Source organism: Moschus berezovskii, chromosome 23, assembly GCF_049115385.1.
Source record: "Moschus berezovskii isolate FMDL1 chromosome 23, NW_MosBer_1.0, whole genome shotgun sequence".
Taxonomy (NCBI): Eukaryota; Metazoa; Chordata; class Mammalia; order Artiodactyla; family Moschidae; genus Moschus; species Moschus berezovskii.
Window position 1 is genome coordinate 38,715,331 of NC_142482.1, and position 21,518 is coordinate 38,736,848.

General features: G+C 53.4%; 3 protein-coding genes across 5 annotated transcripts; 1 reads left to right on the forward strand and 2 right to left on the reverse strand.

Annotated features, from left to right (window-relative positions):
• Positions 1 to 229: 229 nt before the first annotated feature.
• WHR1 (winged helix repair factor 1) lies at positions 230 to 8,744 on the reverse strand. Of its 2 annotated transcripts, none has more exons than XM_055406007.2 (7): positions 8,540 to 8,744; positions 8,189 to 8,385; positions 2,828 to 2,923; positions 2,400 to 2,539; positions 1,123 to 1,220; positions 864 to 1,011; positions 230 to 668 (listed from the first exon to the last, which is right to left on the reverse strand). In XM_055406007.2, the coding sequence occupies exons 1-7, from the start codon at positions 8,637 to 8,639 to the stop codon at positions 623 to 625; spliced, it is 825 nt and encodes a 274-aa protein (XP_055261982.1). In that variant the 5' UTR covers positions 8,640 to 8,744; the 3' UTR covers positions 230 to 622. The 2 variants fall into 2 exon arrangements, with proteins under 2 accessions (XP_055261982.1, XP_055261984.1); XM_055406009.2 differs by having other exon boundaries at positions 8,249 to 8,385; positions 8,540 to 8,713.
• Positions 8,745 to 8,912: 168 nt separating this feature from the next.
• On the forward strand, positions 8,913 to 11,236 carry DXO (decapping exoribonuclease). Of its 2 annotated transcripts, none has more exons than XM_055406000.2 (7): positions 8,913 to 9,161; positions 9,354 to 9,755; positions 9,918 to 10,153; positions 10,243 to 10,462; positions 10,575 to 10,710; positions 10,843 to 10,937; positions 11,022 to 11,236. In XM_055406000.2, the coding sequence occupies exons 2-7, from the start codon at positions 9,400 to 9,402 to the stop codon at positions 11,170 to 11,172; spliced, it is 1,194 nt and encodes a 397-aa protein (XP_055261975.1). In that variant the 5' UTR covers positions 8,913 to 9,161; positions 9,354 to 9,399; the 3' UTR covers positions 11,173 to 11,236. The 2 variants fall into 2 exon arrangements, with proteins under 2 accessions (XP_055261975.1, XP_055261974.1); XM_055405999.2 differs by having other exon boundaries at positions 9,394 to 9,755.
• Positions 11,237 to 11,282: 46 nt separating this feature from the next.
• Positions 11,283 to 21,488, reverse strand: SKIC2 (SKI2 subunit of superkiller complex). Its single transcript, XM_055405996.2, has 28 exons — positions 21,364 to 21,488; positions 21,182 to 21,285; positions 20,346 to 20,455; positions 20,129 to 20,246; positions 19,922 to 20,036; positions 19,745 to 19,819; positions 19,407 to 19,460; positions 19,115 to 19,305; positions 18,819 to 18,947; positions 18,480 to 18,625; positions 17,963 to 18,109; positions 17,746 to 17,830; positions 17,447 to 17,553; positions 16,964 to 17,110; positions 16,792 to 16,888; positions 16,409 to 16,621; positions 16,220 to 16,330; positions 14,541 to 14,771; positions 14,042 to 14,179; positions 13,754 to 13,891; positions 13,518 to 13,622; positions 13,048 to 13,195; positions 12,845 to 12,971; positions 12,504 to 12,714; positions 12,241 to 12,351; positions 11,949 to 12,167; positions 11,629 to 11,769; positions 11,283 to 11,533 (listed from the first exon to the last, which is right to left on the reverse strand). The coding sequence occupies exons 1-28, from the start codon at positions 21,383 to 21,385 to the stop codon at positions 11,333 to 11,335; spliced, it is 3,741 nt and encodes a 1,246-aa protein (XP_055261971.2). The 5' UTR covers positions 21,386 to 21,488; the 3' UTR covers positions 11,283 to 11,332.
• Positions 21,489 to 21,518: the final 30 nt, after the last annotated feature.

Below are 21,518 nucleotides of genomic sequence, written 5' to 3' on the forward strand. Positions count from 1 at the left end.
CACTAACTCCCACAAAAACTGAACTACACTAGTTTTTTGCAGGCTCTAACCAAAATTCTGTCATTTAGGAAATCACACATTCTCACCATCCCACAGGGGAAACTGACCTCTGTGTCCCCTGTTCCTCTCTGATCAACAAGGTAAAGCTCTGGCCCCAACTTTGGCTTTACCTCTGCCCCTAAATGAGGTGCCCGAACTCATATGTCTCATGAAACAAAAGACATCCACAAAACATCAGAAGTACTTTATTTGGAAGTTTCAACCCAACATGTAGGAAGAAAAACTCTGTCCAGCTTTGACAGCTTACCCAGTGACCCCTCCTTCCTACCCCAAACAGAATAGTGGCAGCACCTTGCTGCATGAAAGACAGCAGCCATGGCCTTGGCAAGGTTTCTGGCTTCACTTCCGTGAAAGAGCAGAGAAGCACTGCCCAAACCCCTCCACTGGGACGCAGCCCAGGTAAACAGCAACAGTCACATCTGACCCTCGGCACAGCAGCAAGCCCAGCACGCTTCCTGGCTCCCGAGCCTTCCCAAGGTGACCCTGCCTCAGCCAGGGTTGGCAGCCCTCCTGGGCCACTCAATCCCCACCCTGGGGAGGTGTGCAATGATGAGCAGAGTCCTCAGGTCTCTGGCAGGCGGAGGAGGGTTCCAGAAGTGGTGGAGACACTGTGCAAGAGAAAGACAAGGCTGGAGCCGGGTTCCTGAGTTCCAGAGAACTCAGAACTTGGCCAGGAATGTTCCTGGGTTGCAGAAGACAGGAGAGGGGCTGGGCTTTGCTCATGAGGGAAGCACAAGGAGGGAGGAAATCCAACCTGAGGTCGTTGCTCTATCATCTTCCAGAGGCTGGGGTGCAAGACTCACCAGTCCACCAGCTGGGCCCCAATAAGGTCATGCACGTGGTAGGCGAGGCCGAGTCGCACCGAGGCAGGTGCCCGCCGGCCCAGGAGCTCTGAAAGGAGTAGCTCCCGGTACTTGGCCTTCCGGACCATGCTAAGGACAGCCTGGCGCCCTGGGGGAGAGATGGCATGGGACAGGGGAAAGGTAAGCAAGGCCTAGAGGCCTGAGGAGGCACCAAAAAGTGTTCTTGAGGGGCTGCAGGCCTGAACTGCAGAGAGTGTACCTTTAACAAAATATTTGATGAACCTCCCAGCTCCAGGCACGGCTAGCCACCAACTTCCAGCATCTCGGACAGTGAGAACCCCGGCTTTGACCAGCTGCCTAAGAGAGTGGAGATGAAGTGCTGACTCTGAGAACTCTCTCTCCTCCCCGCCCACTAACGTTGGACACTAACTCTCCAGAGGCCTGGGCACCTAGGCCAAGGGACTGGACAACAGGAGTCCACCCTTGGGCAGTCCTCTGCTCAGACCATGCTGCTCAGTGCCCCATGACCTTGCTTGCCATTCTCCCACCTGACTGCCCTCCGTCCATTCTCTCTTTTCCTGTTATCTGGTGGCTCAGACAATAAAGAATCTGCCTGCAATGCAGGAGACTCAGGTTCAGTCCTTGGGTCGGGATGATCCCCTGGAGAAGGGAATGGCTTATTCTTGCCTGGGAAATTCCATGGCTAGAGGAGCCTGGCAGGCTACAGTCCACCGGGTCACAGAGTCCGACACGACTGTTATTATTGCATGTTCACTAAAACTGCTCCTCCTCTCTGAAATCTCCTTGACCACTCTTAGTCCCACCACCAGGGGAGACAGAGGCCTTTCTCCAGAGCTCCTGCCATTACCTACACATACCTCACCACTGTTGTTGTTTAGTTGCTAAGCCATGTCCAACTCCATGGCGACCTCACAGACTGCAGCCGGCCAAGCTCCTCTGTCCATGGGATTCTCCAGGCAAGAATACTAGAGTGGGTTGCCATTTCCTTTTCCAGGGGATCTTCCCAACCCAAGGACTGAACCTGCGTCTCCTGCATTGGCAGGCTATTCTTTACCACTGAGCCACCAGGGAAGCCCCATACCTCACCATAGCTCTTCCCAAATCTTACTGAAGTTTATCCAATGCGTTCAGGTATATCACGGGTTACAAAGTAGGGATCCTGAGTCAGACCCACCCTCCTGAAATGATACTTTGCTTTAGCCCTTGCCTAGCTGTTGTTCTTTTGAATGTGAATGTTGATTCCCACCAGGCATTTATGGCTCCTGCCAGGCCTCTACATTTGATTAGCCACCCGTATTTCCTGAATTTTAGTCCAGGGCTGTTTCCAAGGCCTCAGATAAGACAGGCCTCTCCTCCTGGGGAAGAAGCACAAACTTAGATCATTTTATTTAAAAAAAAAAAAAAGAGTCTGCCTTTTTAACAGGTTCCCCAAAAGAAAAAGAACAAGGACAGCTGGGACTGCAGGGTGGAGGGGAGGGGCCAGATGCCCGATTCTGGTGGTTCCCCAGGTCTCACGTGATCTCTGGGTCCCTGAAGCCAAAGGTCTGTGTCATCTGGTCTTGCTGGAAGCTAAGGTCACCACAGGCTGGAAGCACGGAAGCCAGAAACTTCTGTACTGCGGCAGCATATGGGCGGCCATCACAAGCCTTGAGGACCTGGAACCAGAGATGAGAGACGTGGTCAGGCCCCACCTTCACCCTCCACCTACCTCTGTCCCCAGGATGACATTTCGCTTCCTGTGTTTTGCCTGCTGCTCAGGTCCTTCTACCTTCATACTTCTCCTCCTCTTCCTCCTCTCCCTCATATTAATATTGTATCAGAGCCCTGTGCCCTGTGTGTGAGATGTGAGGTGGTGGGTTTGTCTCTTTCCTGTTTATCCCCACTCCCTAGTCTCCCTGCACCCCCTGCCCTGGCGCCCGTGACCCACACACAGTCACACTCACTCTGGTCCTGTAGTCCTCGGTGAACACGATTCCCTGGGCGTCCAAGTCGAAGCCTAGCTGGACAATCCTGATCTCCCCCTGCTCTTGCAGTGCCTTCTGCCTCCATAGACATGAGTGAAAAGGACATCAGGGGAAGATGCTCTGCAACACCCTGGACACACTGGGCAGGGACATTCTGTGTCCAAGTATTGGGGAGTTCTTTAAGTAAAGGAAAAACTATGGGGAGAGAATTAGGTGGATCGCCAAACAGTCTTTTCCAATTAGTCTTTCACCCACCCACCTCATGAGTTGTCTGTTAAACAGTCAACACAAGGGGTTTCCCTGGTGGTCCAGTGGCTAAGACTCCGTGCTCCCAGTGCAAGGGACCCCGGTTCAATCTCTGATTGGAGACCTAGATCCCAAATGCCACGACTAAGAGTTTGCATACAGCAAGCTAAGTATTCTGCATGCTGCAACTAAGACTCAACATAGCCAAATAAATAATAAATATTTTTAAATGTCTGTTGAATTTAAAAAAATACATTAAAAAAATCATGACATATTTTCTAAGACCAATCATAGGCAGACACTAAGATAAAGCAGTGATTAATGGGCTCCGCCCTCAAGGAATTGACAGTTGAGATTTTTTTTGGGTGGGGAAGGTGGAGAGGAATATGGGATAAAATGTTTCAAACAAATAAAAATAAACCAGAACTTCTGTATCCAGGAATATAGCAAGACCAACTCACTCACTGAAAATTAGGTAAAATGCTGCATAAAATGTTATTTTTAAAGTTGATTAAGCATTAAAGTGCTCATAAGATAATAAGGAATTACCAGACTAATATAGGAAAACAAAATTCAAAAGAAACAGACAATAGAAACAAACCTAAAAAGATATGTTACAGTAAACTTATCAAAAACAGACTTTTTAAAGTATGCTTATAATGCTGAAATAAATAAAAGCTAGAATGGAAAATTTCAGCAGGAAATTATAAAAACTGACATAATGGATCTGAAAGACATTCATGTATTAATAGAAATTCCAGAACTCAAAAACAAAGCAGGTGCAGATAAGAAATCAACGATGGATTCAGTGGATTCAGTTCAGTTCAGTTCAGTCGCTCAGTCGTGTCTGACTCTTTCAGACCCCATGGACTGCAGCATGCCAGGCCTCCCTGTCTATCACCAATGAAGCATAAGCTGGAATTAAGATTGCTGGGAGAAATATCAATAACTTCAGATATGCAGATGACACCACCCTTATAGCAGAAAGTGAAGAACTCTTGATGAAAGTGAAAGAGGAGAGTGAAAAAGTTGGCTAAAGTTCAACATTCAGAAAACTAAGATCATGGCATCTGGTCCCATCACTTCATGGGAAATAGGGAAACAGCAGAAACAGTGTCAGACTTTATTTTGGGGGGCTCCAAAGTCACTGCAGATGGTGACTGCAGCCATGAAATTAAAAGACGCTTACTCCTTGGAAGAAAAGTTATGACCAACCTAGACAGCATATTAAAAAGCAGAGACATTACTTTGCCTACAAAGATTCGTCTAGTCAAGGCTATGGTTTTTCCAGTAGTCATGTATGGACATGAGAGTTGAACTATAAAGAAAGGTGAGCACCGAAGAATTGATGCTGTTGAACTGTGGTATTGGAAAAGACTCTTGAGAGTCCCTTGGACTGCAAGGAGATCCTAAAGGAGATCAGTCCTGGGTATTCATTGGAAGGATTGATGTTGAAGCCTGATGCAAAGAGCTGACTCATTTGAAAAGACCCTGATGCTGGGAAAGATTGAGGGCAGGAGGAGAAGGGGACGACAGGGGATGAGATGGTTGGATGGCATCACCAACTCAATGGACATGAGTTTGAGTAAACTCCGGGAGTCAGTAGATTAAGGCACAGCTAAATAAAAAGCTTCCCTGGTGGCTCAGAGGTTAAATCGTCTGCCTCCAATGCGGGAGACCCAGGTTCGATCCCTGGGTCGGGAAGATCCCCTGGAGAAGGAGATGGTAACCCACTCCAGTACTCTTGCCTGGAGAATCCCATGGACGGAGAAGCCTGGTAGGCTACAGTCCATGGGGTTGCAAAGAGTCGGACACGACTGAGCGACTGAACGGAACGGAACGGAAATAAAAAGCTACTAATCAAGAAGACAGATTTAAAAAAAATTGTTTTTTAAATGAGGACAAGAGGCTAAGAGACTTAAAGGATTCAAACAGAAGGCCCAGTATGTGTTTAATTGGAGTCCTAGAAGAAAAGAAAAGAGATAATAAGGTGTGGGAAGTATCTGAAGAGCCAATAACAGCCACAATCACATAAGTACATTAATCCAACTCACATAAACTCACAGAACAGACAAAATAGCAATCAGTGAGGAAATAAAAGATTTCAATAACTTTAGTTACTAAGAAATTAGTGATAATTTATAATTATCATAAATGACAATGGAAATATATATATAATTTATATATATAAATAAACTATAATTATCATAAATGATAATGGAAATATATACCCAAACTTGACAGATGATTGACCAAGGGCTTCCCTGGTGACTCAGATGGTAAAGCGTCTGCCTGCAGTGCGGGAGACCCGGGTTTGATCCCTGGGTTGGGAAGATCCCCTGGAGAAGTCAATGGCACCCCACTCCAGTACATTTGCCTGGAAAATCCCATGGACGGAGGAGCCTGGTGGGCTGCAGTCCATGGGGTCGCTAAGTGTCAGACACGACTGAGCGACTTCACATTCACTTTAACAGATGATATCTATAGGGGGAGACTACAGCCTGACATGCATCTATTAGAAAAGAATAGAGGATGAAAATCAAAGGAGGAAAAAAGTAAAATAAGCATAGCAGTAGAGAGGAAGCATGAATGAAATGGAAAACATGCATGCAAGAAAGAGCAACAAAGCTAAGTTAATTCTTTGAAAGACTACTAAAATGATAAACCTTGGTGAGACTGACCAAGACAGAAAGGCGGAAAGAGGAACCTAGAAAAAGCACAGATAACCAATATAAAGAACAACAACAAAAAAAGGATCATCACTATAGATTCCACAGAAAATAAAGTAAGATTACAAACTTTGTCAATAAATGTGAAATTTTAGATGAAATTGACAATTTCTTAAAACAATATATCCACTAGAATGGACAAAGTGGGATATATATTCACAAAATAGAAATCGATGAAAATGAATTTTAAACTGTGTGTGTGCCTGCGTGTGTGCGGACACACGCGCGCGCATTCTCAGTCACTCAGTCATGTTCAACTCTTTGGAACCCCGTGGACTGTAGCCCACCAGGTTCCTCTGTCCATGGAATTTTCCAGGCAAGAATACTGGAGTAGGTTGCCATTTCCTACTCCAGGGGATCTTCCCAATCCAGGGATCCAACCTGCGTCTCCTGCATTGGCAGGAGATTCCTTACCACTGGGCCACCTGGGAAGCCCCCATGAATCTCAAAAATAATCATCTAATGAAACAAGATGTAAGTAAACACACATGGTATGATTTTATTTACATCAAGTTGAAAAGTAGGTAACTAAGCTATGTTGTTTATGGATAAACACATAGATGGTATAAAGAAAACTAAAGGAACAATTATCAAACCAGTCAGGTATGTTGCTTCCCAGGGACATAAGGCATTTTGGCTGTATGTGGCCTGTTGGCGGTGTTCTGCAGTCTGACTTGGGTGATGGTTAAGTGGGTATTTGCTTTATAAACATTCTTTAAATTATATGTGCTTATATTTTCTTTTGTGCAATTTTTAGAGTTTTTCTAAAATTTAGGCTAACACCAGTAGGTTAAAAACAACAAATACTCTATAAGGAGTGGTTCTGACTTGCTTCCTTAAGAGATGGAGCTAGTCTCCATCTTCCTTTTCTTCCCTTTTTTCTTCCTAACAGGTTGCCAATTGCGAAATCCAACTGGCTATTATTTTACTTGACCACATCACAGGCCACAGTCTTGAATCATAGGTTTTAACACTGCCAACCACTCCACCCTCTTGAAAATTGCTACTTTCTCAATATACCTCTTCCTTGGTTCCTCCCTACTCTGTCAATTCTTTTAACAGCTTTTTCACAGATGCCTCCTTCTTCTCCCCCACCCCAACCATATCAATGGATCTCAATTTTTTTTTGGCCATACCTCGAGATATGCATCATCTTAGTTGCCCGACCAGGGATTTAACCTGTGCTCCCCACCACAGCAGTGGAGATGTCTTAACCATTGGACTCCCAGGAAGTCCGTGGACTTCAAATCTTAGCATGCATTATGAATCACTTGAGGAAGTAGCTTTAAAATGTAGATTTTCAGTTCCTACTCCAAGAAATCTTAATTCATTCTCACTGAGAGATTCCCAGGAACCTGTAGTTCCTGTAATCTAGTGGAACTCAGGACATACTTTGAGAAACATGGCCTTAAATGTTGGTATCTCCTAGCACCGGGGATTTGGCTCTATTATCTGTCACTGCAAACCTGGGATCCTTAACCTTTGGCCTCAGAGGATCTGTGAAACAACCCTCTTCCTCCTCAAATTGTACATGCACTATATATATATTTACACACATATAGTGGCATATATGCATTTTTTTTCTGGAGAGCCATGGCTTTCATTATCTTCTAAAGTTTGTAAAAAGGTTAAAAACCACTCCTCTCCTCCCTCTTACCAATCTCACCCACATCCACAGATTGAACGACTACTCACATCTCCATGGCTTCCAGTGCTGTATCAGTGGCCCATAATTTTCTCCAAACCCTCATCCAACTGTCTGCTGCACAACTGCCTCCGGATGCTCCAACACCTCCAACTCAACTTGTACAAAATAAACACATTATCTGCCCCCAACCATTCAATGTTCTCCTACTCTATTCACTCCACCAACCACTCAGTCGTCCAGAAAATCCGAGAGCTATCCTGAAGTCCTTCCTCCTTCCCGCCCCACATCCCTCACCCATCCGCTCCCTCCTTACTACACTGCCCTAATTTAGGCCTTCACCAGATCTCAGCTGCAGTATTTTCCTAATTGATCTCCCCACCTCAAGACACTGCCTCCATCCGTGCAACACACCACTCCCTCTCTTGTTTGAACATTCTCTACCAGCTCATTGCCTTCTCTGTAAAATGGAAACGACGCTGGTGTACAAGGCCTGCCCTAATCTGACGTCTGCCTGCATTCCCATCTCGAACCACGCCCGGTGACTCAGTTTCCCCAAAAGCTTCGCTCTTCCACCTTCATCATTTGGCATGCTGTTCCCTGAGGTTCTGTAGCATTCTCCTCGGCACCGCAGTGCCTGGCACAATGCCCTGCCCAGAAAGACCCAGCGCTTGCTGAATGGCTGAAGAGCTGGTGGGCCGAGTGAGTTATGGGGAGAACCTCGGAAGTGCCCGCGAGGCACGAAAGCGCCTTCCCGTTGGTCGCTCTGACGCTCCTCACCAGCTGCCGGTCAGCCGCGGTTCGGTCCGGTACGAGGCTGTACACCTGGCTCCTCAGCGCGATGGGGGGTAGCGCATCCTCAAACAGGACTCGCGGGAACAGCCGCACTATCTCTGCGACTGCCTCTCGCGCAGATCCTGGGCGGAGAGACCGAGTCACTGGAACGTGAACTGAGGCGGGGGAAGCGGGGGTACCACACTGGGGCGCTGTTGTCTCAACATACAGGGTTAGCAGAAGCGAGGCTGCTGCCAGCTGGGGTCTTTAGCCTCGCCCCGGGGTTGCCATGGTTACCTGACTCGCCCCGCAGAGGATCTGCCACTACATCCCCTAGTTCCCGCCGCCTCTTCAACCCAAAGGTCTCCGGGACCAGGCGATGCCTCTTCCGGCTCATATCCCGGGATCTTTTGGCGGCGGGGAAGAGGTAGAAAGCCGTTGAGGGAAGAGACCACGAAAATAGGCTTCCGGCACAGGGCAGTGACGTACGGGCTCCCTGGGCGTCCCTCCTCGGAAACCAATCAGCCCGATCTTCGTAGGCTGAAGAGCTGACCAGAGAGGCGCCGACTTGTCATCCCTCCGCCCCTTGCTGGGAGGGGCGGTGCCAATGCCAGCGCCAGCGCCGTCCTCATTGGCCGAGGCCCCACGTCCGCTGCTGATTGGCTTCCTCTGAGAGCGCTCACGTCCGGGGACGCCTGGGCGCTGCGGAGGGGCGCGGGTGGCCACGCTGGGATCTCCCTCCCGGTGTAAAGCGCACAACCCCCTCCCGCCGCCACCTAGGGGTTAGGTCGCCTCTGTCGCTGAATGATTGCGTCATCGAGAGCGGAGAAAACTGCCCTCGCATCCCTTTGGCATGTGATGTACCTGCCATGACGTCATAGCCCTGAGAAGGTGGAAGTCGAGGTTGGCAGGATTTGAGGTAACCAGATCCTTGACCTGAGCCCAAGCATTCTTCCCAACCTCTCTGGGTTTGGAGCTACTGGGGTTGGGGGTATATAGGTCAAGGAAAAGTGTTGCATGCGCACCTGGTATGGTTCAGTTTGAGGACACGGGGCTTTCATGTTTCAAGGCCAGACTCGCTTAGTCCTGACTCGAAGTCCCTCTTCTCCAGCCCTTCTTTTTAAAAGGAGAACTTCCTTGTCCCCTCTCAGGACCTCATGGAGTCCAGAGGGACCAAGAGAGAAGCTGGAAAGATAGAGGTCGCTGAGCCTCGGAACAAGCTCCCCCGCCCAGCACCCTCCCTGCCCACAGACCCAACCCTCTACTCTGGGCCCTTTCCTTTCTACCGGCGCCCTTCCGAATTGGGCTGCTTCTCCCTGGATGCACAGCGCCAGTACCATGGAGATGCTCGCGCTTTGCGGTACTACTGCCCACCTCCCACCAATGGTCAAAGCCCCAACTTTGACCTCAGAGACGGATACCCTGATCGATACCAGCCCCGGGACGAAGAGGTTCAAGAGAGGTTGGACCACCTGCTACGCTGGCTCCTGGCGCACCGAGGCCAGCTAGAGGGGTGAGCAAAGCATAGCACACAGTAGCCCCAGAGACCTGCACTCACCCTCTAAAATTGGGAGAGCCAAAGCTGGAGTGAGTCCTTACCTTACCCTGTTCTTTGGGGAAGCCATCTGCGCTAATGCAGGTGTCAGACCTTCAGCCCCTAACTCCTCCTTCTCAGGGGTCCAGGCTGGCTGGCAGGGGCCATAGTGACGTGGCGGGGGCACCTGACAAAACTGCTAACGACACCGTATGAGCGGCAAGAGGGCTGGCAGCTGGCAGCCTCCCGGTTCCAGGGGACGCTCTACTTGAGCGAGGTAGAGACACCAGCTGCTCGGGTTCAGAGGCTTACCCGGCCACCACTTCTCCGGGAGCTTATGTACATGGGGTACAAATTTGAGCAGTACATGTGTGCAGGTGAGAGTTGCCCTGCTTCTGGGGCCCCCTCCCCTATCCCCAAAGATTGAGAGCTCCTAGCCCTTGCTGCTGTTTCTCTCCTTGTGCAGACAAACCCGGAGTCTCCCCAGATCCGTCTGGGGAGGTTAACACCAATATGGCCTTCTGCTCTGTGCTGCGCAGCCGCCTGGGAAACCACCCTCTTCTCTTCTCTGGGGAGGTGGACTGCACAGACCCCCAGGCCTCATCCACACAGCCCCCCACATGCTATGTGGAGCTCAAGACCTCCAAGGAGATGCACAGCCCTGGCCAATGGAAGAGCTTCTACAGGTTCAGGACAGGGGGTGGACAGGATGAGAGCCTTGGATGAAAAGCTTGGAAAGAGACTTGGGGAAGGAGGCTGAAAGAGGGGTCCCACTGACCCCCTTGCCTTTCCCAACAGACACAAGCTCCTGAAATGGTGGGCCCAGTCATTCCTGCCAGGTGTCCCAAATGTTGTTGCTGGCTTCCGTAACCCGGAAGGTTTTGTCTGTTCCCTGAAGACCTTTCCTACCATGGAGATGTTTGAATACGTCAGGGTAAGACAATGAGTTCTCACCTGCATCCCCGTGCGCCACCACCACAGGTCCATTGTCCAGGGACCTGCAGCCCACCTTCCCCTTCTCCAACCCTCACCACTGGTCTTCTACCTCCTCCTGGGCTTTCTCCAGAACGACCGTGACGGCTGGAATCCCTCCGTGTGCATGAACTTCTGTGCCGCCTTCCTTAGTTTTGCCCAGAACACAGTGGTTCATGATGACCCCAGGTGAGACATTCAGCTCTGCCCCTCCACCCTGGGGCCCAGAGGCTCAGCCTCCAGCCCTGAATTCAGGACTCTGTCTGCCCCCAGGCTTGTCTACCTCTTCTCCTGGGAGCCCGGCGGCCCTGTCACAGTGTCTGAACACCGAGATGCACCCCATGCCTTCCTGCCTTCATGGTACGTGGAAGCTGTGACCCAGGACCTCCCATCACCACCCAAGACACCCTCCCCCAAGGACTGATGCATCACAGGGGCTGGTCCTATTTCTGTGTGCACAGATAAAGGCGTATTTCCAGGTGGCTCTCCCTGCTGTGTCCTTTGAGCTGAGTCATCCTTGCCCAACACCTCAGGTTCACACAGAGGGTTTGCAGTTTTATTGTTACATTGTAGCCAGGGGCTGGTCACTGGGTGTAGAGGCTGGCAGCAAAGACGATGTCCCTCCGTAACAGGGTGGCTGCCGTCTCCATCTTGGCACCTAGCACAGGCTCGCCCACCAGGCGGGCTGCCCCCCGAAGCGAGCGACACATCTCGGCCAGGCGTTGGATGCAGCGGACCACCAGGCCCTCAGGGGTCCCTGAGAGCCCTGCCAACTCAGAGAAGGGCTGTGGGGGAAGCGGGGCGGGGAATGAATACGGTGGGCCGGGCCAGCCTCCCCCCAGCTGGCTGTCCACAAAGACCCCAAATCCCAGCTACTCACCATGCCCCGGGCCCACTCGTACACAACCTCAACCAGCCCGAAATTCAGCTCCCCCACAAATTCCTCCATGGTCTGGCTCAAGCCACAGGCCGCCTGGACCTCACCAATCCGCTTGGCAACAGCCCGGACCCGTTCCACCCCCTGCAGACGGAGAGGAAAGGCTCTAAACCCTGCCTTCCTACTCCAAGAAGGAGGCCAGGATAAAAGAAGAAACCATTCCAGCTCTTAGGGACACTCAGAGGGCACCTGGGGAACACGTGGGGACGGACTGGGAATGCCATGGCCGAGGAAGGGAGGAGTCCTAGCCGTCATCCCCATACCTGTTTGAGGGTGCTGGGGAGCTGATCGCCAGGGTCCCCAGGGCTCTGGCAGACCAGGCCGGAGAGCAGGGCAGCAATCTCCTCAGGCCGCAGGGCGCTCAGTGCGTTGTCAAACATCAGCTCGGTGAGGAGCAGCTCGTGGCTGCTCATGGCACAAGCCACCCGCCCGGCCAGCTTCACAGTGCCCGCCTCGTCCACGTAGCCCAGTGTTCGGAGCACCTGCAAGGATGGCGGGTGTTGAGAGCCAGCAGACGGCTGCCCCGCCAGCCCCCCAGCCCAGCCCCACTCCCACCTCCACTCGCTGGTGGTACTCGGGGAGCAGCAGCAGCGACTGGTCTGACAGCAGGAAGCGCAGCCGCTCCATCTCCTTCTGGATCTGCATCCGCTCCTGCAGCTTCAGGTACTGCAAGGAGCCAAGGGTAGGGGCTCGTGAGCCTCCTCCCTGCCCTCAGCAAGGGAGCTGTGGACCAGGGCTGGGACAGGGGCAGCCAGTCTGCAGGGGATGAGAGGGAAAGCCGCCCCTCCCAGCTGGGAAGCTCACATTCAGGGACTGACCTGGGCAGGGAAACGGGGACTGTGCACACACTGAGCCCCCCGGATCAGCTCCTCCAGCTTCCGGGCCCGGAGCCCCCCCTCGACCACAGACACATCCTTGAGCTGCAGGTCATTGACAGGGTCGAGGGTGGGGGGTCCTGTGGGGTGCGCCTGAGCCAGTCGTAGCAGTTCCTGGACAGCAGTGGTCACGGCCGCAGACGGAGGATCCTTCCTGAGGATGGAGCTGGTCTTAGATCTGGGGCAGAGGCTTCTCTTCCTGTGGAGCTCCACTCGGACTGGGGGAGCCTCTCTGACCACACCTCCCCACCATCCCCACATGGTCCCTCCCCAACATCTCTGACTTGAATTTTGGTTGCTGCCGCTTGCTGAAGTCCTCCAAGATCTTGTCCCCATTCAGCCGGAGCACCTTGGTGGTGATAGCGGCCACGTCTCCTGGCTGGAGCTTGGCTACAGTGTGGTCACAGGGCCCTGAGGGGAGAGCAGGATCAGACCAGGCACCTCAGCCATGCTGTTGGCAAGAGCCCGGGCATCCATCCACTCTCACCTTCAGGCAGGAACAGCTTGAATCCCACGAGGTCATCTGGGTAGGGCACATCTGGGGAGGCTGGCCCCCTCTCCTGCGGGTCCTCAGACACAGGCTTGTCACACAAGACCAGGGCTGTGAATACCCTGCTGGTGGAGTTCGAAGAAACCTAGGGGAGGTGGGGAGGCCAGGACAGGGCAGTGTGAGGAGTGGACATCCAAGAAGAGACCAGATCCCCCACTTCAGGCAGGGAGCATGGGGCGGCCATATAGACTGGTAACCAAGTCAAGCAATCAGAGCAGACTTTGGGGGCAGGGCTTGGGGGGAGGACAAGAAGACGAGCATGAAGTGGTGGGGATGGGAAGGAAAAGAGGGCTCGAAGGAAAAATGAGAGCACTGCTGAGTACAACTGGCTCCTCGCCAAGTGGGGAAGACGGAGATGGGGCTGGCTGCTCCGTCCAGCCTTGGAGTCCAGATCCCACCGCCCTCACCTGAAGGATCACACCCAGTGCGTTGTGATGCTCCTGATTCTTCACAACCACCACCCTTCCCGCTGAGAGAGATTTCAGTCCATTCACAGACTCTATGATGCGGTGCTGAAGAGCAGGGACGAGAAGAAAGAGGATAAGAAGTGTCAGACGCTGAGACAAGGTTCAGGTGTACCCAGAGCGTCCCAGTCTCTTCCTCCCCATCCATCAGCCCATGCCCAACACTCACAGGCGCTCACCTGGATCTGGCTCCGGGTCTCAGTCAGTTCCTCTCCCCAGCTGTAATAGTCAGGCAGGTCGACGAGCTGGCCAGTCACCTCGGGCTCTTCCAAAGCCCCCAACTTCTTGGTCAGTTCAGCCAGAGCCTGTTCATGGGCCTGGGAGAAGCCAGGGTGGGTGTGAACCCAGAGTCTCTGGGCTGGCTCTCTCCACTTTTACTCATTGGCTTCCAGAGGCCCGCCTCGTCCTAGCCTGGCTTCCCTTGTCCCATGTTCTGCAGGGCAACCTGGGCACACCCACCTCCTCACCTTGCTGTCCTTGCGGGATGGAAACTCTGAGAAGCTTCTCTTCATCATGTCCTCCACCCTGAGAGCATCCACCCGCAGCAGGTTGAGGATCATGGTGTACGTGAGGCGGAACTGGGACTGCAGCTGGGACGGCTTCCCCTGGGCCAGGCCAGAGACGCCAGTGAGGCTGGAGGCTCGGCGGGGGGAGACCCACTGCTCGGCTGCTCTACTCCAAGCAGCTGTAGTCCCAGCCCTGCAACCTCGGGGCCCTAGACAAACTGCCTGCTCACCTCTGCAAAACAAGGGAGCGAGACTAAATAAACAGACTCTCCAAGGTCCCACCTAGCTCCACATTCACAGTGAAAAAAGACTATAGAAGACGAGATCCAGCCTCATCCTCGGATTGGCTCGCTCCTCCCCTGGCTTTTCCCAGACGAAAGGGGAGAGAGGGGAGAGGGGAGGAGGGTGGGCAGAGGATGCAGCAGGTGCCCAGAGCTGGCCTGGAGGTGCCCCAGCTCACCATCATCATGCGGTGCAGGTCTGCCATCTCAGGCACGCGGCCCTTGCAGAGCAGGATGACTGTGCCTGTGGGGTCCAGGCCCCTCCGGCCCGCCCGGCCCGCCATCTGCACATACTCCCCAGGGAGTAGGTCCCGAAAGGTGGAGCCATCGTGCTTGCGCATGGAGTCAAATACCACCGTCCGGGCTGGCATATTTACACCCATGGCAAAGGTCTCCGTGGCAAACAAGACCTGGGATGGGGAAGGGAAGAGAGGATCAGTTAAGGAGCTAAACACAGCTGTGGTCCAGCCCTGGCGGAGCCCACCTTACTTTATAGCCAAGGCTAAGGCACTAGACAAAGTCCCAGATGGTTAACTCACGACAGCTCATCTGACTCTCTAGGCAGATCTACAGAGTAGGTACTATTGTTTTATTTATTTAGCTAGCTATTTCTTTTCTTTCTGGAGAAGGAAATGGCAACCCACTCCAGTATTCTTGCCTGGAAAACCCCATGGATGGAGGAGCCTGGAAGGTTACAGTCCATAGGGTCGCAAAGAGTTGGAAACGACTGAGCAACTTCACTTCACTTCTTTCCTTTCAGTCCCAGAGCCCACTCCCGTCTCCCGTCAATCTTTAATGTATATCTTTTCATGTGAATGTGTTTTATAAAATGTGTTTTGTGAGTGTGTAATACAATTTGCAGGAAAGGCGACACGTATCTCCTGTTTTCTTTCCATGTGGTATTTTCAACATCCATCCGTGTTCCTGTGATTATATCTAATCTGTTGCTTCCAACCTGCCACAGAACACATTGTGGGGTGCATGGCATATATCTGCCTACCTGCTCTCCCAGTCAAAGGGCCCCTGGTACCACCAATACCCTGCCACAAGACAATAGCCCACAGGAAGAGCAGACATGTTCCCTCGTTGACCAGGGTGAGAATTTCATTGTGATTTGCACTCAGGAGCGGAATTTAGGGACAAAGAGTAGGCACAGACTTGTCTTTGCCTCAAGAGCACCAGGTACACTTCAGACTGGCCACACCTATACAAGGGTTCCTGTAATCCTGTAATCTCCTACGTCTCAGGCAACACTTGGCATTGCCTACTTTCCTAAATTTTATCAGTTTTAATTACTATCAAGTCTTGTCAAGTCCATCTTGTGTTTCAGTTTGCATTTTTCCAATGACTAAAGACCTCCATAAGTTTGCTAGCTTTTTAGTTTTCTCTTCTGAACACTGCCTGTTCATACCTTGTGTGTGTGTGTATGCTAAGTCACTTCAGTCGTGTCCAACTGTAGCCCGCCAGGTTCCTCAGTCCATGGGATTCTCCGGGTAAAAATACTGGAATGGGTTGCCGTTCCCTCCTCCAGGGGATCTTCCCAAACCAGGGATTAAACCTGTGTCTCCTGTGGCTCCTGCACTGCACATGGATTCTTTACCGCTGAGCCACTGGGAAAGCCCCTATTCATACTTTATGTATGAATTTCAAAATTCATTTCAAAATGTGAAACTTACAGTTCAGGGAGGTTAAGTAATTTGTCCAGGGTCACACAGCAAGTTAACAGTGGACCTGGATTTCCACCCAGGCAGCCTGGATCCAGAGCCCAAGTTCTCAGCTGCTGCACTGTGCTGCCCGTGCCCCACCCCAAGCAGGTGACGAATGCTTTGGGGAGTCCCTCCCCCTCCAGCACGAGCACCTTGACCAGCCCACGGCTGAACAGCATCTCCACAATCTCCTTGAGGATGGGCAGGATGCCGCTGTGGTGCACACCCAGGCCGCGGTGCAGGAGCTCCGACATGTGTAGAACCTGTTGGGGCCGAGGCCCAGGGTCAGGGATGGGGCAGTGAACACCCGATCCCCACTGTCTCCAAGTCCCCCTCCCCACCTGGGGCAGCTGGCGGTCAGAGCCGCGGAGACGGGCGAGGCAGCGCTGCAGGAAGAGGTGAATCTCACTCTTCTCTGAACTCGTCGTCAGGTCAAGGGAGGTGAGGCCTGAGGCCTGCTCGTCACAGCGGCCCCGGGAGAAGGTGAACACCACCACGGGCAGCTGTGCACGGGTGCGGAGGGAGGCCAGGAGGGACAGGTACACACCACGGTCCTGCAAAGGCGGGGAGAAGGGAGTGGAGGTGGAGTCCCTGAACCAATGGGGGCCAAAGCGGGGGGACGTGAAGCAGTCAAACCGGGGGCAGTGTTCAAAGCTCCACTCCAAACCCTGGGAGGACGAGGGAGAAAGAAGAGGTGGCAGGTACAAAGCCAGCCAGTTCTCACCTGGGCAGGCCCCCCCTGATGCGTGGGCTGCTTGGCCCCAAAGGTCTGGGCATGTTTGCTCATCCGCTCCTTCTTGGCCTCCACAGCCGCATAATACCTGGGGCAGGGAAGGGCGCCCATCAGTCACCCCCGCTTGTGCCCAGCCCTGACTCTTCCCATGTCCCAGGCTTACCCCTTTGTGTGGAAGGCGCCGCGGGAGTCCAGCAACAGGAAGAGCTCCCCCTGGGTCTTGGGGCTGTTCCCCGTGAAGAGATAGTGCTCCAGGGGCACTGGACGAGCGACGGTGCTGATCACATAGATCTGGCGACGCTTCAGCCTCCTGAGCAGGGGGTAGGGGGGATGACAGAAGATCAGAGGTGGGAGCGCAGGAAGGAACCCACGTGCCTGCCATCTTCCCCACCCTGGCCTCGCCCTGGTTTTCTGGGAGCCGGACTGGAAGGCTGTCCCCGTCACCCCGGCTCTTAACACGCAAAGTGATCTCAGCCCAGGTGGGATCCCACAACCTCCCAGGCTGGACGTGTTCCCCAGTTGCACCCCTTTCTCCTCCCCACCCCCAAGACCTGACCACTCCCTCGCTGGTACAGTCTACACCCCGACCCCAACTGAGGAATGCTACAGCCCCTTTCACTCGAGCACCCCGGGACACATGTCTTACCCGATCCAGTCAGCAAACTCAAGGGCATTGGGGACAGTAGCACTCAGAAGGATGATGGACACGTGGTCAGGCAGCATGATGAGGACCTCCTCCCACACAACCCCGCGCTGCACACAGGGAGGGAGGGCAAGTCAGCAGCGGCTCAGAGGGTGCTGCCCTTCTGCCCAGGGAAGTGGCACAAGGTTCCATAAGATAGGACAAAGAAGGCAGCGAAGTTCCCGGGGTGTGTGGAACAGCAGAACTGCTGAACCTGCCCCACAGGAGAGGACTGCCAGGACCTGGGGACCCTGTCCCCTTACCTCAGCATCATTGATATAGTGAACCTCATCAAAGATGACCCACTCCAGGTCCCGGATGACGTCCGAGCCACTGTACAGCATGGAGCTGGAGGAGAGAGGCCCCCGGCTGACTCCCCAGCGGCTCCTGTCTCGACCCGCACCTCAGCCAGAGTGCTCTCCAGAGCGGCCTCACCTTCCTGACCAAAATCTCACCCCGTGCTGAGTGCCCGCCTCTCACCGAAGGATCTCCGTCGTCATAATGAGGCATGAGGCTTCCGGGTGCAGCTGCACGTCCCCGGTGAGCAGCCCCACGTCCCCAAAGGTGTTTCGGAAGTCCCGGAACTTCTGGTTGCTCAGAGCCTTGATGGGCGAGGTATAGATGGTGCTGGGAGGAGGGCACGAAGTCAGCCAGGCCCTCCACACAGGCTCCTTGTCAGCACCTCCTCTCCCACCCTGACCCTTCCCAGCGGCATGCCGCAGAGCTCAGGCCCCCCACCCTTCTTCACCCAAACTTCCCTCACGTTCCCCTTCATGGAATTACTCTGGAAAAATCCTGTCCCCCAATCCCTTCCCCAACGAATGCCGCTCATTTTTTTCTCCCCCTATCTTCTTGCTTCCCTCTGAAACCCTGCCTCAGTTTCTCCCCCGAACCTCTCATCTAAAAGATGAGGTAGGGAGGTGAAGAAGAGAAGAGACACAGAAAGGATGCAGGAGAGAACGAAGCTGGGGAGGGGAAGCTGGGGAGGGGCCTGTACCGCGTCATGTGTTTCTGGGCAAGCGCGATGGCGTATTCGGCCACAACCGTCTTCCCCGCGGATGTATGAGCCGCGACAAACACCGAGTCATGCCGCTCCAAGTGCAGGATGGCCTGTTTCTGAAACACATCTGGCTCAAACGGCCACTGTGGGAGAGAGAAACAGATGGGGGCACAGAAGGGACAGGGGTCTTCCTGCCTCCATTTCATGGGGCCTCCAGGGCGGGGGAAGAAGGCCAAGACCTCCATCCACTGAAGGCACCTGGCCTCCGGTGGGGAGAGGAGATAAGGGAGTGGGCTGGAGGGGGTGGTGGAGCACCCGAGGCCTGGGCCACGCTACCTGGAAGGCTGGCTGGGGAATGAGGCGGTAGAAATCACCGACAGGGGAGGTGACATCCACAGGAATGGCCCACTGCTCCTGAGGTGGGGGCTTGGGAGGCTCTGGGGGGGCTACAGCTGTGGACGCTTCCTGGAGAAGGAGAGGGGTGTAGGCCTGATAAACATACAGCCAGAAAGCTCTCTGTTACCACCCCTCCCAGAAGAGGCTCCAGTCTTCCCCGGGGAACCAACCAGGCCAGCCCACCCTGTCTGGCACAAGGCCCTTCTTTCCTGCCTCAACCGCCCAGAACCACCAACCTTCAACACTAGATCCTCCAAGCTGCTTGCTCGGGCCAGAGGAACACTGCCAGGAGAGGCGGAAACAGTGTCCTGTCTGGAACCGCCAGGCTGTCCCACTGCCTCACTCGCATCCTCATCGCCCCCACCCAAATCCAAGGGCTCCAGCAGACGGCTGAGGCTGAGCAACCCGGCAGCTGGAGCTGGGTGATCTAGGAGCAAGGCAAAAATGGAGACCTGGTCGTGTCCACTTCTGTTCTGAAAAATAAGGGCACCGTTTCCCCTACGGCCCCATCTCAAAACTAAAACTCACCCTTTGGTGCGAAGTCCACACCTTTCTTGAAGCCAGGTGGGACAGTAAGGAGGTCTGGAGGATGGGGAAACAATCAGGGCTCTCGCACACTGCTGTACAAGTCACACATTACATTAACCTGCAGGATGTTGTTCACAGCATACATGCTGTAGTTGCAGTTTTTTGTGACAGCCTTCCAACAGATGACAGTAAAGGTTGTTATGGAAGAGGTACCTGTTCCTAACTTACTCAGGGGAATGGAAGAGCTAGCAAGGACCCAGTGACAGGACTTGGCCCCTCTTCCTCAGGCCCCAGGTTCACAGCCCTGCCTCCCACAGTCCCTCCTGGCACCACCATACCTTTCTCAAAGTCTATCTCCTCCTCAGCCTCCTCTCGAGTGTTCAGATCTGTTATAGTGGGCTCATCCATTCCACCTGGGAAGAAGTTGGACAAATAGGATTCACGGGGTGGGAGTGACATGAGAGGGGTGGAGACAAAGGGCTCCCTCCCCACCATCCCATTTCCACAAGCATCACCTGGCCAGAAAGGGTACTGTGTTGGATTCCCCCACAGGGACTGGGAGATGGGCCCTGGTGGCCGGCGAAGAGACAAGGAGGTTGTGGACGACAGGTTTGTATTCTCTAGCAAGACCTGAGGCAAGAGAACAGAGCGCCAGTGAGGCTGAGCTTGCCTCTGACCCCACCTTCTCCTAACTCTGTTTCTGGTGGCCCATGACCACTTACCTCCTTGTAGCCTAGTATCTGGCCTGTGGTTGGGTGTCTTTGGGCCTGCAGGTCGGAGGGGACTGGGGCCCCCAGTGTGGCCAGGAGAGACCAAGGATCCATCTTCCTCTGCCATTTCCTGGACAGAAGCAAAGCAATGTTCAGGTCTTCTTTCTCCTCTGTTCTAGCTTCCTTCAGGGACCCACCTGCCAAGCCCAGGCCCTTCTAGACCCCTCACCGGGCTGAGTGTTCCACACCATGCAGAGGCAGCCAGGCTGGAGATGACAGAAACAACTGCTCTGCTTCCTTCTGCAGATCTGGGGCACAGGGAGGGAGGCCGTGGGGAAGCTGGAACAAAGGCACGAGGTAATGGAAGAGAGTAAGACACAAAAGAGGTGACGTGACTTGTATTTAGATCAGATATGACAGACGTCCCAGACTAGAACAATCAGGCTGAAGCACTATTTTAAAAAGCTGTTCTGTTGCACAGAACAAACGGTCTGCAACTGAATTACCTAGAGTTCTGATTAATAATACTGGTTTTGGATTTCTGAATCTATGGACCTAAGAACTAGTGTTTTTCAAAAGCTCCCCCACCAATTGTGTGTGTGTGTGTGCACACTCAGTTGTGTTCGAACCCATGGATTGTGGCCCGTCAGGCTCCTCTGTCCATGGGATTTTCCACTGATCATGAGGCACACTGATATTTGAGAATCTCCAGTTTTAGGAAAAGGGGGTCCCAGGACTAAGGATGAAGAGCCAGGTGTTCAAAGGTTAGCATCTCAGTCACCAAGGGCCCTGGTGCTTGGAGACAGAACAGGACTCCAGGGAGAAAACAGCAGTTTGAAAGAGCAGTTCTCAGAACGAAGGTTTCCCCCGGGGCTCCCTGCTCTGTCTTCTTATGGGCTCTGACCCACTGCAGGTCCACTGGGTTGGAGTCTGTCCAGCACCAGTCTAGGCTAGGATGACAAGTATCCAGAGACAGGACAGCCGAGTCAGCTTGGATCCTACTGGGAGGAGGGTGAAGGAGGTTTTAGGCTCAACAGGGTCAAGGTTAGGGGAAACGGCACTCACGGTGCTGTCTGGAGCCCCAGGCACATTCAGCAACTCCCAGCGCCCAGTGCATCCCAGCTCTACGGCCCGAAGGGGCAGGTCCAGGGGATCTGGGGGATGTAGCACTACGGAGGAAAGGTCACAGGTCAGGGGGTAAGGGTCATTTCGCTGTCTCCTCCGGCTTTCCACCCCCTCCCCCTCACCGAGTCGCTCCGTCTCCATCATCCTGGAGCCACGGCAGCTGCCAGGCAGCCGGGAAACATAAGGAGGAGCCGGAACCGGCGGAAGTAGAAGCGACTTCCGGCCCCACAGGGCCTGGGGGCGGGGATAAGAGCTACTTAGGGGCTGACCCAAACCG